Source organism: Anas platyrhynchos, chromosome 4 (genome assembly GCF_047663525.1).
Source record: "Anas platyrhynchos isolate ZD024472 breed Pekin duck chromosome 4, IASCAAS_PekinDuck_T2T, whole genome shotgun sequence".
NCBI classification, from domain to species: domain Eukaryota; kingdom Metazoa; phylum Chordata; class Aves; order Anseriformes; family Anatidae; genus Anas; species Anas platyrhynchos.
In genome coordinates, this window is record NC_092590.1 from 72,999,909 (window position 1) to 73,018,807 (window position 18,899).

The following is an 18,899-nucleotide window of genomic DNA, read 5'->3' on the forward strand; positions in this document are numbered from 1 at the left end:
AGCAGGAAAAAAACTCAGAGGTGTGCAGTTGGCTGCAGTTTAAAAGGAATTGGCAGTTTACAAATGTCCTGCTGTCTGTTTGTGTAAGGACTGTGGCTAAATATGAATTGTCATTTATGGAGGATTTTATCTCATAAAGTATTTGTAATATGACGATGCTCGCTATGTGATTCCTGAGTGATTCAAAAGGAAACTGAGCACATTTAAGAGTGTTTTTAGTATATTGGCCAGGCTGCAATGAATGGAAAGTGTAGTTTTAAATGGAGAAGCTGTTGTAAGAGATTTCTCTGCCGTGAATCCCCTCAGGTATTGATGTTGTAAAGAGTGCGAAAAAGAACAGATGACAGAACGTCGCATGTGAAAATGAATGGAGCTAGAGTAAAAGCGATCTGCTAGCTTTTTTTCTTAAAAAAAAAAAAAAAAAAAAAAAAAAAAAGATTGTTTACAGTTGTGTGACTGATTTCCTGAGCTGTGAACATGCCAAAATCTGAAAATAATAGTGTTTGTGCTGAAAATAGTCTTACTAATGTTTTTTAAAAACAGCTTGAAAAACAAACAAATAACATGTACGCGGGTACTGAAATAAAATATCTTGAAGAGCTTTTTAAGTTGGTGTCCCCAAAGAAAAGCAGACAGCCCCCATCAGATTGACACGCTGTTTAATATTCCAAGCACATCTGTTCCTAAGCACTGCAGAACAACTGAGTTCAGGTTAAATGATCAACAAAAACCCTTTCTTCCTGTGGCTTCTTAAGTTTATTGAAAGAGAAACTGAAAAGCAGAGGGAAATCCCTTCAAGCACAATTGGAAAGATACAGGATTTCCCTCTGTTAATTCGGTTCTTTTTTAGAGCAAGCTCAGATGTTACAAAAGAAAACTCGTTGACTTTCTTTTTTTTCAAATGAGACGTGGTTATTATGGTCTATCTAGTGGCTGATACTCTTGAAATGTCTTTATCTAATATTTGTAATACCCTACTGCGTGTAGTCGTCTAAACTGAAGAGTTTTTATCCTCGTTCTTCAAAATATCCTTATTCAATGAATATACTTGCTCCTTTTCTGTGTTTTACTGGTAGTGTTTCAAAGGGAAATACACACCTCCTGATACACATCCCCATGGAGTCATGCCCAAAAAGCAATTTTGAACACGAGCTCTCTAAAATAATACGACAGTAAGGAAAGATGAACAGGGAAAAGCTAAGGGCATTGTGAATGATGAATGGTACTGCACTCTTCTTAACTAGGTGCCTTGTGATGGACTGTATTTATTTATGATTCAAGGAAATGGGTACAGAATTTTTAAAAGCTTCAAATGACAGGATCCTTACAGGCATTTTAGTGCTGAAAGGATGTTACTCAAAATGAAAGAAAATGCTAGTGCAGAAAGGAGATCCTATGTGCTGAGAATCACTCAGCTTCAGATTAAACAAATTATCTTTTATTGCATCCATTTTTGAGGATTAATTTTATAGCTTTTTATTAAAGCCAGCTGGTCCGACATGGGTAAGAATAAGTCCTTGGCAGGATGTGTTCGCAAGCAGTAGTGTTTTACCATAAACAGGCCCAGCAGGCAGGCCCTTGTATTACACAGATTAGTGCAGATTACGTGGCATCTTCTGGCACTTCACATCCCCGGTTGCAAAAGGTACAGACCTGCTTTGTTTGGAGCAAGGCTGCGTGAAGCAGTCCCGATGTAACGTTACTCATCTCAACGAGGATTTCGAGTGGGATGGGAGACGCCTCTGTGTTATCCCCTTCCAGTTGCTGTACAAAATGGTATCACTCGATGGAAGCGTTCGCAGTGGGAAGGAGGAGGGTGCTTTACACCAGCTGCTTCACATCTGTTCTCATTCCATCTTTTCTTGTTGCAGGGCGTGTTGGGCAAGCAGTAGCACTACGTGCCAAAGCCTTTGGCTTCAGTGTGATTTTTTATGACCCATACCTCTCAGATGGCATGGAGCGTGCTCTGGGACTGCAGCGGGTGAGCACTTTGCAGGACCTGCTGTTCCACAGTGACTGTGTTACCCTGCACTGCAACTTGAACGAACACAATCATCACCTTATTAACGACTTCACTATAAAGCAGGTAATAATCGCTGTGCGTGCCCTCCGCACAGGTGCCGATGGCTGACACTGTACAGAGTTGCTTTATGTAAACGTGCAGATTCTCATTTGAAAGCAATTTCCCTTTTCCTACGTTGAGATTAAGCAGGTTTATAACTGACTGGGAGATAGCTGGTGCCTTATGTATTGTTGCTTTTCTTGTCTGTTTTCCTCAGTAACATTGCGCTCGTGGAAATAACGTGCTCTTCTCCATGTTGCTCGGATTTAATGAAGTTGTGTTTATGCACTTTTTTCCTCTGTCTTCTGGTAGCTACCTCCCTTACCTTGACTTGCAGGTAGCAATTCTGCCTTTCACTCCCTCGGCTGGGATGGTCAGGCAGAAAGGAGGGATTGTGACTAAATGCCGCCCCCCTGTGCTCAGTGCCGAGGCTTGCAGAGTGCTTCCCGGGTCGATCACTTTTCCAGCATCGCATTATTTGGGAAAATTAATCCTGTTTGAATTAGTCCCAAACTCTCCCTAAAGCTTTAGGTAATATTAAAATCACTTCAGAATGTAGGCGTGTAGAAACTGCTCCACTGCAGGCTAATTCAACAGTAAGCTTTTTGTTAAATCTCCAGGTTCCAACTCCAACCTCAGCATAGGTAACAGTAGGAAATAAAACATAGATCTAAAGGTGTAGATAGTGTGCAGGAAAGAAATTCTAATGATACAGTAACTAATTTTTTATTTTTATGTTCATTATACATGTAGTATATCCATGTATTGGTTACAGTAACAGTTGCACTCCTTTGCAGTAAAATCATTGCTTGGTTTCTGAGAAGTAGTTTGAACCCACTGCTCTTGAACTTTAGAACTGAAACAGTTACTGAATGTGTTACACATTCAGTACATTATCACGTATCTTGATTTGAGAGTTCAGGGACATTGCAGACCCATCCCAATGTAAAATCAGGGCTTGGGATTTAAAACTTCAACAAGTCGTAAATTTAAAATGCAGATCACTCAGACAACTGAGCTCTGTCGCCCTGCCCTGAAGATTCTCTTTCTTCTCCGCTGATACATTACGCTGTATATTTTTTATATGGTTAGATGGCCAGACATCTGAACCCAAACAGAACTGCACTGAATTCAGCGGCACCATTTAGAGGCTTAGCAGCAGTCACTGTCGTGGGCTGTGAAACTTGGGCCAGTTTATCACAGCAAGTTTTTAGGCAGAGGTGGATAAATGGGATCAGCTCTGGAGAGTGCTTAGTGCATTAATCAGAGAAGCAAACAGAAGAAGAGGTTAAAAGTGAGTGATACCATCTGAAATGAAATGCATATAATAAAACCTGTACTGGGAAGGATATCGTAAGCATTTATCTTGCTACTTCTTGTCCTTTATTTAGAAGCTTAGGTTAAAGTGTTAGTTTTTGCTTTGGATAGAAGTTTGGATGAAGCACTCTGTTTCGTAACAGCTGATGTGAATGTTACCCAGCTCTGAAAACCAGAAAATCTGACTGCCTCAGATCATTCTTGATTGCTTGGTTTGTGTAGACCAGATCTTCTGAATATCTATTGAAAAGAGCAGAACAGCTTTTTGAGGCTGCCAGATGCTGGAGTTGCTCTGAAATTTTTAGAGCACATCGCATGCCACTTTTACCCAGTATTGCATGTTCACATAATAACCAGGTTTTAAACAAAGTGTGGAGAAGCATGGTGTATCTTACAGAATAGTTTGGGTTGGAAAAGACTTTAAAGATCATTAATTCCAACCCCCCTGCCTTGGGCAGGGACACCTTCCACTAGACCAGGCAAACTCATTTCCCTAAAGACCCACCCTGAATTTTGTTCAGAATCAGAAATCACATAGCCTTAAAATGTCTTCGAAAATTTGGTGCCAGTCTTCTCTTTCAGTGGCCTTTCCCTTTAATTAGTGAATGTTCTGCCTAACCTTGTAGTCCCAGCGCAGCTCAGAGAAGTGTTTCAAGCTTGTGTTTTTGAACCCATGGTAATCAAATGCTCTTAAGAGAAACTGAGCTCATTTCAGTTCTACAAATTGGAGAAGATGATGCTGCAATTAAACACAATACGTTTTTAAAGCAGCTCTGCAGGTTTAATGCAGGTGAATACTAACAGCTGTCAGCAGTTCTGGCTGTGACATTCTCTTTCAAGCTTCTACCCATTGTAAAGGGTCACCTCCAGCTGCATCCACCCTTCTGGTTTGTTGTGAGTCACGTAGTTCATTCCCACTAGAATGCATTTGTGTGTCCATGTTCTGTTTGATTTGGGCTTGCCTTAGTACTAGCTTTAGAGTTTTGTAAATAATCCCGAAAACTTAAGGTTCTTATGGATGGACAGAAGATTTTAACAGGGCTCACTGATGAAAATTTTCAAGTTCTTCAAAGCACGTATGAATGCACTAGGCTATACTTAAACCTCAAAATCACCCTTCCATTTCCAAGAACACAGAAATAGGAAGTCAGTACAAGCTCCCACAAGCCTACGTGCCATGTCTGTGTAGCAGGTGTGATTGCTACTTGGGTGAGCCCTCCTGTGCTAGATTTAATCTAGTTCTCACAGCTTTCTTACTGAGTGGAGATGCAGTGATGGCTCCATCAGGAACGCCTTATTGTTGCAAGACCAACTTAAGGTCATGCCACCATTTCCTCACAGCTCAGATTCCCAAGCTGATTGCATAAAACTGAAGTATCCCTTAATTCCACTGTAAATGGACTTTGGTTTTGCTATACAGACCAATAAATGTTCTCCTGTAAGCCCAAGTCTCTGCAAATGGGGAGAGGCAGGGACAGATGAAAGCTAGTGAGTTGGCCAGTAAAATATGTTTTCTTTTTTTTCTTCAAACTTCACTGCAAGCACATGCATGTTAATTGTTTAATATATCCAATGAGCTCATGTAAAAAAAATTCTTGTAGCTGACTTTCATCCAAGCCTCCTTGTTGTTCATGAATTTGGCATTTTGAATCCCTTTCAGAGAAAGGAGCCATTTACATAAGCTTCAGTTTGCTGTGTAGGCTTTAAGTAGTTGATGTGGTGTCAAAATGTTGGAGTTTTCTTCTTACGGTGAGAGGTGGAGTCAGTTCAAAAATGGGATTTTTATCATTCACCTTCATCATGGTTCCTGCTCTTCATACGCTTACCTTCGTATATTTAAATGTTTCTGAGATCAGAAGCTGTGTATGAGATGACTGCTAAAAGATGAAGCATTAGGGTGGCTGGAAGCAAGATGTAGGATTTCTTTTTTTTCTGTACCATCTCTCTTATTTAAACTTCCACTTTGTTTTCATGTTGTGGATATATTGTGGTATAAATTCTTGTAGTTCTCCCCACACAGTGTCATCTACAATGCTAATCTGCACAATGCACAACACAGCTTCTCTCCTGGGCACACAGCATTCTCAACCAAATTCATTTTCATGCCTTTTAACTGTATAACGTAAGAATCCTTTAGACCTTTATTTCAAAAGTCTTATGGGGAGGAGGAAGCTGAAGTCACAACAATAAATAAAACATAGGTCTACTGTGTTTTGGCAACTAAAGGGAAAAGTGTTTGAAAATCCAAAAGCGTTGATTTTTCTGAAAAATTCGTACAGGCTTTTATTTGTGTGAAAGTTTAAAACCACAAAATATGAATTTGTTTAAGAATGTTCTGTAGTTTCTGTCTCATGCAATTTCACAGTGGAATAAAAAGGCATAAAATGATCTGTCCGTTTCATATGCACAGTTGTATCTTTTGATCATGTTACTGCACAATATATGAAACAACGCTTCTATAAAAAGACACTACTTAAAAGAAACAAGGTTATTAAATGCTGTGAAATAGCATTTTATGTTAGAAGCATCACATTGTGTGGTACTTTCCAATGGAAAGGGAAGACAACTGTTACAGGGTAAATCAGCTGAATAGCCTTTGTTGTATTGGATGCTTCTTTTGAGTAAAAAAAAATAATGCCACAACGATTTTATTTCATTTATTTTTATTTCATCATTCTTGTTTTTAACTTTCCCTAGATGAGACAAGGGGCTTTCCTGGTCAACACAGCTCGAGGTGGGTTAGTAGACGAAAAAGCACTTGCACAGGCCCTGAAGGAAGGAAGGATACGAGGGGCAGCCTTAGATGTACATGAGTCAGAACCATTCAGGTGCTTTTCCTTTTCTTTTCTTTTTATTTTGTTCACTTTCTTATTTTTAAGTCGTAGTGCATGATACGATCAACAGCAACAAGTAAATGAGTTTTCCCTTCATTTGGTAGCTAAATACTCCTTAGTAAAGCAACATGAATCTGTGCAGCACTGGACTAATGCAAAAGTAGATGGAGCTTGTGTATATTGTCAGAAGTGAAAAAATGACACCCAAGATTAATGCCTTTTTAAAAATAAAATAAAAATGCAATGGGTTTATTCAGTAGAAGTATCGGGGACACAAGTTCTAGTGCTGGGCACGGCTTTGTGTCCTGGCTTTGAGAGGAAGTGTTCCTTTGTCATTGACGAAACTCCAGAGGTAACTAATGATGATGTCTGAACAGGCTTTCAGAAGGCAAAGGGTTGAGCTTTGGTGTGAGAAACAAGTACTTTATGACACCTTTCTGGAGGAAAAAGCATAATTTCTGTCCAGATTCCCTCTTCGGGAAGGCCATAAACATACCAGGTTGCAAAAAAAAAAAAAAAAAAAAAAAAAAAAAAAAAAAAAAAGTAAAGAAAGGTGGTGAGAGTTCAGGCCTGGTTTTCTTTTACCCTTTCTCTTTGTCAGGAGAGCAGTAACTGCTGTCATTAGCAGAGCTGGTAGCACTGGCCTTACTTTTCTGAATGACACTGAGCGTGTCCAGTGTTTTGGGCAGAAATGTACCACTCCCAAAGTGGCATTGGTATTCTGATACCAGCACTGCTAAACAGCAACAAGCCTTGTTTATATGTCCTGGAATTTTGAGCCTGACTTCTGAATTATGAGAACAGACTCCACTAGCTTATAGTGCTTGTATGTGGCAAGCCTTTTTCGGATGCTGAGTCTGGGCAGGGAGAAATGTTAATTTTAACAGAAACCATCCATGTAGGTTTTTGAAGAGGAACAGATTCAAGACCCGAGGGCAGGTTGTGAAGACTGGAGAGAGGACAGTCTCTCTTGAATCAGCTTGCAAGAGAATAGAACACTAACAAAAATAGCAACAGTGTCCTTATAGATAGAATTTTGTTATCTGCTGAGACACAATGCCACATCACAAATATTTAATTTTATTTATGCATACCCTGCATTCATGTACTTCTAAATGTGGTCATTACAATGCAGTAGTGCTGTGCAAAGCTGGAGTCTAACAGCTCAAGAGCCTTTCTGAGATATACATTCTTCACAATTCAGATCTCAGATCTGCACAAGCAGACCTTTGCACCTGTAGGAAGCCCCATTTACTGCATGGAGATGCCATCTGCAGAGATTCAGTTGCAGGATTACAGCCACAATTTCCTTTGGCTTCAGTGCTGCATGTCTATCTGAGCGCAGCATGCACCTCTTTATTCAAGAGTTTTGCCAAATATTCTGATGTTTATTAAACTCCGAATGTAATCTATAATTTTATGAATTCCTACCAACTTTGAATATACACTTTTGTCTTAAAATACTTGTTCTACAGTTGTTGCAGCTGACTGTAAAATTATTAAAACTGAAAATAGGTAGGAGGAACAAGTTTCCGCTATTTTCAGTTTTTTTATTCTGATTTTGTGATAGCACCTTATTCATTGCTTTCCCTGGAAATCAATCCATCATGTAAATTTCCTTCTTTCTTCGGAGTTTCTATACAGAACAGGAAAGAAAAAATAGTTTAAAATAACAGAACAAATAAATGAATTATCAAGAAGTTGAGGATGCTGATTGATAAGCTTGTATAAACATGCAAATAATTGTTAGATGTATTTTTTAATGACTAACTGTCAGACCTTTGAGGTAGCAAAGTTAGTGCAATAAAAGTAAAACTGATGGATGGACAAACAGAGTGGCATCCTGAATTGATTTGGGTCTTGCTTCATGCATTTCTGCACGAGTACTGGAATGGCAGTGGCTGTAGTTAGCAATAAGCGCATTGGACAGAAGCTGATATTGCTGCTAGTGCTACTTTACCTAGGTTCTACCCTTTAAGTCAATGCAAGGTGATTGCTCTTTATTTATACTATGAATAGTGTATTAAATTAATTGATGGAATTTAAAGTAAACCCAACAAGGAATACAAATGCAGTTCTTTTCTGCTGTAGAAATTAACCTGAATGTATATACAAATCCCTCTGGATTTCCCCCTGCACCCCTTTTTTTCCCCTACACCCCGAATATTTTTTTGTCATTTGATCTTGTTTTAAATTTTCATTTAGCTTTAGTCAGGGCCCATTGAAGGATGCACCAAACCTGATCTGTACCCCACATGCAGCGTGGTATAGTGAACAAGCCTCAATTGAGATGCGGGAGGAAGCAGCACGAGAGATCCGGAGGGCGATCACAGGTACTAACTCACCTCATTATCTCCTTTACTGTGTATGTTGTCTTAACAGACATTTTCATTCTTTAGTCATGAAAGATGCTGAAAAGAACCATACTCGGGTTTTGTTTATGCTTTTAGTATTTGGGACATAGAAACCAGCAAATACAAGGTTTGTTGTCAGCACTGGAACAGATAAATTTGGATGATTTATTACAATTACAAAGAAAAGGCAGGAAGTGCAGAAGAAGTATTTTTTTTCCGTATAACAGAAATGTGCTTAACTGTGAAAAACCCCCTTTTTATTTTTGTTGCCTGTAAATACTAGCCATGTGATGGATTTTACTGCAAGTCAACCAGATATTACTGGCATCTTCCATAGGTTTTCATAGATGTCCCCTCAAACTTGGCATGAGCAGTTTCTTTTCCATTATTCTTTTCTCTGTATTTTCCAAATTTCATCTAAATTTGTCTTAGAGGACAGTCTGGAATTTCAGTGTCTTTAAGGTTGTAATACTTTAAGATAAAGCACGTAGAGTTCCATGCTGCTCCAAGCAAGACTTGTATCACAATTCAGTCTTAATATCAAAACAAAGTTTTCAGTATTTGTTGGTAGGTACTCTTTTTTTTTTTAGATGTTCCTTTTTTTAAAAGCATTGCTAAGGAGGGCTGGCATTTTAAAGGACAAAATCTGTTTGTTGTATAACTACCATGTAATTGTAAACTGTTCACATAAGAAAAAAACAGTTATGTCTTGAACATGCACTGCTAATAAATAAAATGAGAAGAGTGAGCCATTTGGCTTTGGTTTGAATCCCTTGTTAGCCTAAAATAAAAGGGAGTATTTTCATGCTGGAAAATGATTCATTAAGCACTAATGTTCTCTCTTTAGTAGGACTTTGCTGTTTTCCCCTTGGCAATATAGGCTGAATGCTCTACAGACATGAAGGGCTGTCTGTGTCACCTTGAGAGTGGTGCAGTGCCAACACATTGCTCTGCTGTACAAAAAGCACTAGCAGTAGCTTGTCCTGGATCTTATGCCTAGAGAGAGGCTAGACAATTCGGTTTCATTTATAGCCTGGGCAGAAAGAAGAGGATTCTCTGGATGGTGATCAAGGGCACCTCTAAAGCTCCTGATCCGAATTGCTCTTTGCAGGCTTATTTCTCTTTATTTGAGAGGTAACCTGAAGAGGCTGACCATCCTTTTCCTGGAATTAGTCTTTGTGCCTATCCTCCAGAAGAACTCGAACAGTACATTCATGAAGCTGTTGTATAACTATTACAAGTGTCCAAATAGCTCTGGGAGAGATTGCACAAACCAGCATACCATAGCTACAGTGGGGGATGATTGATGTGCAAATAAGCATTAATGGGCTAAGATCTGAAAACAGGAGCCAGCTATACAGAGCTAGTTTTAGGTTAAATATTGTGCAATAGCCCAAATGTATGTTCCTGGGAAGACAGGCCTGTATTTTCTTAAAGTCTGAGATTGTGCTATCAGCGATCTAAATCATTGATTTGTATTGAAGCTGTCATCGCTTCAGTGTTTGCACATGGCTTGTAGCAGGATCAAACTAAGGCCAACATTAGGGAGGTGAGAAAGACAATGAATTGCAGTGAAACAAATGTAGGAAAGGTACAGGAAGTGTGGGATGAAGCTGAATATGTGAACGCCACAGGGGAACAAAGAGGAGAAAGGGTGTTGAGAGAGAAACTAATTGGAAAAAGGTGTACAATAAATCAATGCATGCTGAAGACAAAAATGCTAACTTGTTCTGCTGTTCCAAAAAAGTCAATGATGTGCTGCTGTATAAAGTAAAAACAATAAGCAAAGGTCCAATATCCTTGAATATGAAAATAGTAAATAAGGAGGATTGCTGAAAACAATAATGGAAGAAATAAGAGGGCAAGCATGGCAAGTGAAAATACTGTTACAACATAAGATTAAAATAAATAATATTTTGCAAGGGGAGACTAGTAGAGCATGCCTTACAGCAAATAAAGGCTGAGAGGGATGGGGAGGAAGAGATGGCTGCAGCCAAGAAATTCCTGAGAAGGGTAAACATCAGAAAAAGATACTGCTTAAATTTATGGGTAATTTTGGTAGAAGATAAGGTGGTTATATATTTCAGCTAACATTAGAAAATGATTTCTAATCAGGGAAATGGTAGAAATACACTCGTAATGGGACATTTACCTTACCTTGTCTAGTACTGGACTAAGAAGCCCTTTTGGGTTGTGCATGGGAGATACGGGAAGTTTTAGTAGTATAAGTGCAGGTCATGGAGGCAGAACTATTTGATAGTGTTCGCTAGATAAACTAAATTCTGTGAAAGGTCTTTTTTTGCAGCCCCATCATGGCCAGGCTGATGGATAGAAAGAGCAAGCAAAGAGTAGTAAGTCTTTGACCAAAAAAAAAGAATTCTTAAATGGTGGAGCATGGTTAAGTCGTGATAGTATTCCTTGAGTACTCTTGCAGAAGCAGTGGTTGTCTTCAGCTTTACTCTTTCTGCCTCTGTGTGCGCAAATCCACAGCAAGATTATACTTCAGAAGGGATACATTAAAACAGATGTCAGAAAAAAACACAGGCTCCAAATGATCGTCTGTTGAAATATGTGGAAGTACTCCTGTTGCCATGAAGAAAATCTGGATTGTATCTGTATATTGCATGTAATAATAAAATTGTATTATATTATATATACAGCCATGCTGTATGTTCAAATTTTAGGTTCTTGGGAAGTATGAATCTTAGTGGTTATTGTTTTATTGAGACCATGTATATAAAGAACAGGATATATTAAAGAGAGAGAGAGAAATAAAAAGCACATTAACAACTAAGTCCGAAGCAAAAGGAGAGCAGTGAGGATCAAAAATGATCTCTTAATGTGTTTTTATGTATTTTAAATACACAAATGTTTGTAACTCTGTTTTTAATCTGGATAAATTGAGAGTATATAACATGATTTAAATGTAATTTTTGTTTGTTTGTTTTCCCTTGCTTCATCCTAGGTCGTATTCCAGACAGTCTGAAAAACTGTGTTAACAAAGATCACTTGACTGCAGCTACACATTGGGCCAGCATGGATCCCGGAGTTGTTCATCCAGAGCTTAATGGTGCTGCATACAGGTAAGCACGCTGCAGGTGTAAAAGAAATACTTGCCTAATTCAAAGGTAAGTATTCTGGAATAAAGAAATGACTTTCTTATTAATAAATGAAGTGTCTTTGGATCAGGCTTCAACTGTATTGTTTTCGTAATTGTTGCATTCAGGAAGATAATCTCGTTTTGCTAGTTACTGAAATCAGTCATGCAGTGCATAAGTATGTTTCCTTTTCTTATCTTTTTTTTTTTTTTTTGTGGTTAGTAATATCTGAACAATACACGGTCTTCTATATGTTCCACTGAAACAATTCTGGTCATCTCAAGTGAGTGCAGTGGAAGTTTTTGTTCTTTTTTTCTGAGGGTAACGATAAAGTGGTAGGTTAAAGAAAGACTTTCAATAATAAAGTATTGCTGTGTGTTTGTGGCCTCCAGACACGAGGGAACAAATAATTCAGTTAATGAATACAGTGGAATAGCCTGTGGTGTTTATGAAAATATGTTTCAAGTAGTGTTTTCTAAATTTTGCATTTTATTTTTGAGATGTTCTTTACAAGCATTTGAGGGTTTTAATCGATGCATTCTCAATCAAGTGTGAAAGCAGCTTTTAATAATTAGTAGGAAGGGGTAATTTTTTCCACATTGAGTATGTATGTTCCTTAGTTTACTTTGCTTGGTAGTCTTTCTCTATTCCTTTAGCCCTAGCAGCTGTCCTAGCAGCACATTTTCCTAGTACTGAGCTTCACGCAATTTTTATTAATAAAAAACTCTGCAATTTTTTTGTCTTCAAGTATGGTATTTACTCATAAGTAGGATGAAGGTGACTGAGAAAACTACAAACAGCTGCTGAAAGACATTGACTTGAGGGGAAGGGGCAGTTCAGTACTTTTTTTTTTTAACCTCTTTCTTCTAATCTTTCTGCTCTTACTCTTCATACATCTTTCTTATCATTGTCCTTCTTCAGGAGGACTATCCTTAGTTTTATTGGGTGTAGGAATTCTTTTTGTGTTAACGCTGTATGAGAACCCAACCATGCAGTGCGAAGAAGTGTGGCAAAGCTCTTAAGTCCCAAGGAGTTCTAGCAATCTCTTCAGAAAGTGATGGAGAGATGACAGAGGGAGCATCACCACCCTCTGCCTTAATCTCCTCAGCAGTAGCTGTAAGCTCACCGAAGGAAAAAAATAACCTTGATTTGATCAACATATACATACCTCAGTGCACGTCAAGATACTTCTTTTTGAGAAAAGCACCCGTAGCCCTAAATATCTGAAGAAGGCTATTTTTATTTGCTGAAGTGAAAAGTTCAAGTGTACGTATTCTCTTCCACACAGCATTTAGTTTCAGTGACTTCAATTTGAACTACTCAGGGCATATCTGAATGCAGCTGAGGATATTGGCAGGTGTTCCTGAACTGGGGGTAATAACTCCAACTATGTCGTGGCAGTTGAGCGCAGGGTTGTGTGCCCAAATAAAATGCAGTTGCTTGTTCCCTTCTGAGGGGAGTCACAAGCCCAGCAGAGGCAGGCTTCACAGTTAGAAATGGATTTTTAACTTAGGAACATCTGGGGAGTTCACAATTTACAAGGTAAAGACCATATGTATTTAATTTAAGCAGGATAAGAACAGAAATAAATGCCTTTTGTAGACATTGTTTCGGTCAGTTTTTTCCAAGAATAAAATAAATCAGAAGTTAAATACGAATTCACATTTGTTTTCAAATCCAAAAGAGAACTCACTTTGGCAATTTTGAGGGAAACATAAGAGTAATACAAGAAACACTAAAAGCTTCTTTTTGGAGGGCTGATAGAGTGGTCTTTGAATGTGGGCTAAAGCAGTTGTTATTTGTGCAGTATGAAATACATGGAACTTGAAGCTCAAGCTTTATGAAGAGATAGGTTTCAGTAGCAGTGTTTGCTGGTGCTTAATTCCTAGCTGTATTAAATACAGAATTTGAACTGGTTGTTTGAAACAAATTTTCCTGTCTTCCCTTTGCAATGCAAGATTATGCTCAACTAGCTGAGTTGTGGAGGCTTTCACAGGCAGTGTGATTCAGATGTGCTAATAACTGTATCACAGTCATGTAATTGCATTAGAAGATAAGACCTGGGATAATAATTTATATGTTAAAAAATGCAAATAGCTCTTTCAGTGAACTAAAACTAACAAGGCTATTTAATTTGGGATATATCATTTACTTGAATTTTGATAAAGGAGAGCGCTCTTAAATTACCAGATATTATCGCTAGCAAAGAACATTGAGCATTCATCAGCAGAATATAATCTAGATATTCTGAATATCTTCGTTTTTTGTGGAAAACAAAACCATTTGCTAGGCAAAAGGCAAGACACCCCATCAACACAAAGGGTTAGGCTCACAGGACCTATCCCATCAGTGCAGATTAACAATATTCCCGAGAAGGAAATATTTGTAATAGTCTTGGTGAAGCAGCATAATATACCCTGCTTTTGTGTTATTACTGTGAATTTGCTACTGAGCTGCCTGCTAAATAATACCCTGCCATTTTCTGTGTCACAGAGAGAGCAGGTTATAGGAGAAATGAAATACCACAGCCAGTAAACAGTAGTTGTACAATTTATAGACATCTTGACATATCTTTCTGCTTTCTAACAGGTAGGAGATGAGAATATCCCAGTCCTTAAGAGGTACTTGGATGAGAGTAGTTAGATAATGGTAACCATCCAGGAGTTTTTTCACACCAAGGTATTTCACTGGTTATTTTCAGACTCTGCATGTAATGTAACATACAGTAGTGCTTAACAGAACCGCAGAGTGCCTGAGGCTGCCAGGGACCTCTGGGGCCTTCTGCTCCGAGCCCTGCCCCAGCAGGGTCACCCTGACCTGGGGGCACAGCCCCAGGTCCAGGAAGCTCCTGGAGTCCCCCAGGAGGAGCCCCCCAGGCTCTGGGCAGCCCCTGCCAGGCTCCATCCCTGGCCAGCCCAGCAGGGCTGCCTTGTGCTCAGAGGGAGCTCCTGGGCTCCAGGTTGTGCCCAGCGCCTCTCAGCCTGGCCCTGGGCACTTGAATTTTAAGTGCTTTTGGGACAGATTCATCTTTTTTTTACAGTGCTTGATGTAGTGAAAGGTGCTTCTGTAATATAAAAAAATACTGGAGATTAACATGGAAATTAAAGTTGTATTTTTGTTCCAATTAAGAGGACTATTGTAATTTTTTGCATAAAGACCACATGGGAAAGGAGAAGGGAGAGTACGAAGTAGCAGATGAGATGTAACTGACCTCTCCTGCTTTTGCAAAAATTTAACTCGGTGTATATTTTACCTGGAAAACGTTTTGACTTACTGCTGCCAGAGGAGGAGGATTAGGAGCAACTCTATGAAGTGCAAGCTTGCTTCTGAGGAGAGGTGCTGACAGGTAGAATCCCAGTTGTTACAACACAGTGTCCATGGGGATCATTTTTATGTACAGAAAGAATATCTGAAGTGCAGAATAACAGATGTGTGGTCTGGACTGCTTACCGTGCCCGTAAGATAACTGCTAGTGCTTCTCATCTAGTTCTGTCCACTTCCAGGAGGGGAAGCTCTGACTTTTCTTCCTGAGGCAAACACCGTTGGAGAATTTGCCCTGATCTGTCCCTGTTCTGCGTGTGTATGCTCAGGGAATATGACTTTGAAAAAGGGAGGGTCTGTGTTGGAAATGGTTGCTGTGTTGGGCTTATAAACAGGAATTCTTGTCATTTCTTGTTGTGATTTTTACAAAGCACCTAAAGTAACAGATAAGCTGTTTGAAAATTAAATTTGAATAAATAAAACAATACCCAGTCAGACAGTTTTCATAGGAATTGGAGCAAATTTGATTAATAAGATTCAAATTGAAGTACTGAAACAAGCAACTAATTCCATTAGCAACTGCAAATTAATTCTAAGAAACCTCTCTGGAGAAGGAATTAGCACAGGAAGCCCTGCAAATACGTGTACAAGTGGGAACAAAGTTCTCCAGCCTACAGGTGGTGTGGTCCTTCACATCCTGGTTATCCATCCCAGGTAACAGCCAGCACTAGGGTCTATAGGAATCTTTCCCAGGATGAGTGGCCTGCAGTGTCCTTGTTGTCACTGTGCCATCATATAGCCACGCTGAGCCCCTCTGGCACAGTCTGCAAAAAGCAGGTCCCGTGATGTTTCGGTGGTGGAAAAAAGAACAAATAAATGGGCTTTCATCCTGCTTTTCCTCAGAGTTTCCTGGCTGTTCTACGTAAGTTCTGCGCTCATTTTCTATCGGTTTGAGGGAACTCGGGGTGAGCAGTACAAACATGCATTACTTCAGGAAAGATGTTACTGAAATGGGGTGAAATTCCCCGAGGGATTCAGTACAGAACTCAGAGGAGAGGAAGATCACCTGCAGAACAACATGGTATTTGAAAAAGCTTGCCTAGATTACATGTGCTTTTTCTTCCATTTAATTTTAAATAAACACTAGGCCAACAAATGCCACAATGAATAAGTGGCAGGATTGTGTGTTCAGGCTTTCAGTATGGGTAGCACTCTCACTAGGGAGCTTGAGTAAGCAGAACACAGCAGAAGAGAAGAAGGGGTAAGTGCAGATGTTTGATGGAATGAGGGGGAATGGGACCAAAGGGGCGGTGTAAGTGGCCAGCGTGGGCCAGCAAGCTGGGATCAAGGTACTTGGCTAAAGAGAAAACATTTTTGTAAAAGTCACTTGTTTATAGCTGTTCTTTTTGTGTATAGGCACCATGAGATACAAGTGTTTATCAATTCCATTTGAACATGGGGACTGAAACATTAGATTGGAAAGATTTTTCTTTTATCTTGATAGTATCAGAGCCATCATAAAATCAAGCTAAATCAGAGGGTGTTTTGTTTATTAAATTGCTAAAATTCCTAAAATTAAATTTATAAAGGGACTGTGGTGTTCATCCAGAAAGAGTAAGAAATGTTGAAAACCTTCCACACTGTTCTGTGTTTGCATCTCTCTTTCTTGCAGTCTGCCTAAAGCAATTTGCTCTTTATATAACTAGCACTGGTTCTCTTTCAGACAACTACTGTGGCAAGTTTGGAGCTTAAAAAAATAATAATTCTTGGGTGTAATAGGTGTGAATTTGTCCTCTTAAGAGTGTGAGTGTAATCCCTCTTTTAGGGGGCTGTCAGAAAGCTCTGATTGCAAGATTAGTCTAAAGAAATAGTTTTCAAACCACAACAGTGAAATGTCAAAATTTAAAAAAAAATTCGAAAGGTCAACTTGTGGAACAGTCCCAGAGGACATACATATCGTGCAGACCTAGCCCAAGTTGCTTTGAGACGAGCAGTTGTTTCCATTGCCATGCTGTCAATCTTGCTATTAAATCTCAAACTGGAAAAAAACAAAACAAAACAAAAAAAACCAAACCAAAGCAAATCCTAGCAAGTCTTTATTTCTCATTTGGGCGAAACACAGCATGTTTTGCTTTATTTGACAGCATCCACATATGGTGTATCATCGTGAGCTTAACCAACTGTATGTCTCACTGGGCTGAAAATAAAATAAACATCTCTGTACCTTTGGGAGGAGGCAAGGTGGGCTTTCCTGTCAGCCATCTCTGGGTTTTAACATGTGTTCTCCTCTTCTTCTCTCAGCAGGTATCCCCCAGGTGTTGTAAGCGTGGCTCCAACTGGCATACCTACGGCAGTAGAAGGAATAGTCCCCAACCCCATGTCTTTATCACACGGCCTCCCTGCTGTAGCCCACCCGCCCCATGCTCCTTCCCCCGGCCAAACTGTCAAACCAGAAGCTGATAGAGACCACCCGAGCGACCAATTGTAGCCTACGAAAACAGCATTCCCAACATCAGAGATTTCAACTTCAACGTGTGGAAAAAAAAAAAAAAAACAAACACAAAACCCTGGATTTTGATTAAAGGCAAAACCATGAACTTACAGGAGGAGACGATTATTGTTTTAGAAACTGGTCCAATATACAGTATAAAAGGAAAAGGTGGGAGACAAAAAGAAGATTTGGAAGCATTTTTTCCTCCGTATAAATTGTAGTTTGTCCCTGTCCAGTGGACTGATTCACTGTTTCTGTGTCCTATGGGTTCTTTGTTAAGCAAGAGAAGTTAGTAGTTAATTATATCATGAATGTACTTGTCTGTGTACAGTTTTTAGAACATTAAAAAGGGTTTGTTTGCTTAGCTGTCAACAAGGAAAAACATAAGGGAGGCATTCAACAAACCAATTTTGAGATTAAAAATCTTTTCTTTTATATTTTAAAACATGCCCAAAAATGAGGCAGTTGGCAAACTTCTCAGGACAATGAATTTTTCCCATTTTTCTTTCTACGCCACACAGTGCATTGTTTTTTCTACCTGCTTGTCTTATTTTTTAGAATAATTTAGTAAACAAAAGAAAAACCGTTTCTCCTAATTTTGGCATGAATTCCCTTATTTCAAAATGAAGACAACCTTGCAAAGAGATTTTGAGGAAAAAAAAGGTTTTGTATAAACGAGCATTGTGCTTTTTGTCACCAGTTAAAGTATATATTATTGGTGGTATGCGAAAAAGGCACTAGACTACTGAAAAGTAGCAGCATTTCATTGCCTACATTGATTCCTTCCTGGTAATGTGGTAGGCTAGCAATATTTTTGGTTAAAATCATGTTTGTGACTGTAACCATTTGTATGAATTATTTTAAAGAAATAAAAATCCCAGACAAATATCATATGTGTAAAAATTTTTATTTCTAGTAACTGTTTATTCAACTTTTATTAGGTTTCTTAGCTGTAATTTTTAAACAGATGCTGTCAAGTATTTCATTTCTAGCTTTACTTTGCTCTCTGTTGTTTGTAATACCGTCTTGGAAGCTTGAAAAATAATAAAAAAAAAATTCTTTCCATACCATTTTTCCCTTTACATTTCGTAAATGTTGATCTTTTTTTCCTGTGTTTCTAATGGAGTTTGAAATTAAGATGGATTTTGATTTGTACACCGGCATCGTCAGCTACAATATGGTAACAGCATTTATGCTACCACTGTGGGCAGAGCAGAGCAGGTACAACAGCAACACGACAATAATAATAATAATAAACGTCTTTTGCCGAAGTCCAACGTGAGAAGTGTCCATTGTTTTATTTGCTTTTGTGATGGTGGAAGCGTGCAGCAGGACGTGGTTGGATTTGCTGTATTGTTTCACAGGCAGAAGTGTTCTTATGGTAGGTTTTCAGCTGGAAGCTGTTCTGGCATTACTGCACTCCTTTGAGGATGTCCTTTCATCCCTGCACAGTATAACGAGCAAGTTTTGCTGCTGCATGAA

At 39.0% G+C, this 18,899-nt stretch overlaps 1 protein-coding gene across 18 annotated transcripts in view; it reads left to right on the forward strand.

Moving 5' to 3' along the window:
• Positions 1-18,694, forward strand: part of CTBP1 (C-terminal binding protein 1) — a 229,174-nt gene extending 210,480 nt beyond the window's left edge. For 12 of the 18 annotated variants that reach the window (XM_027455711.3, XM_038177824.2, XM_072037853.1 and 9 more), the window contains 5 exons: positions 1,872-2,086; positions 6,077-6,207; positions 8,419-8,546; positions 11,533-11,650; positions 17,228-18,694. In XM_027455711.3, the coding sequence (XP_027311512.1) occupies positions 1,872-2,086; positions 6,077-6,207; positions 8,419-8,546; positions 11,533-11,650; positions 17,228-17,414 (779 nt within the window). In that variant the 3' untranslated portion in view covers positions 17,415-18,694. The remainder of the gene's footprint in view (positions 1-1,871; positions 2,087-6,076; positions 6,208-8,418; positions 8,547-11,532; positions 11,651-17,227) is intronic. The other 6 variants (XM_027455712.3, XM_072037855.1, XM_072037859.1 and 3 more) reach the window with 3 other exon arrangements.
• Positions 18,695-18,899: the final 205 nt, after the last annotated feature.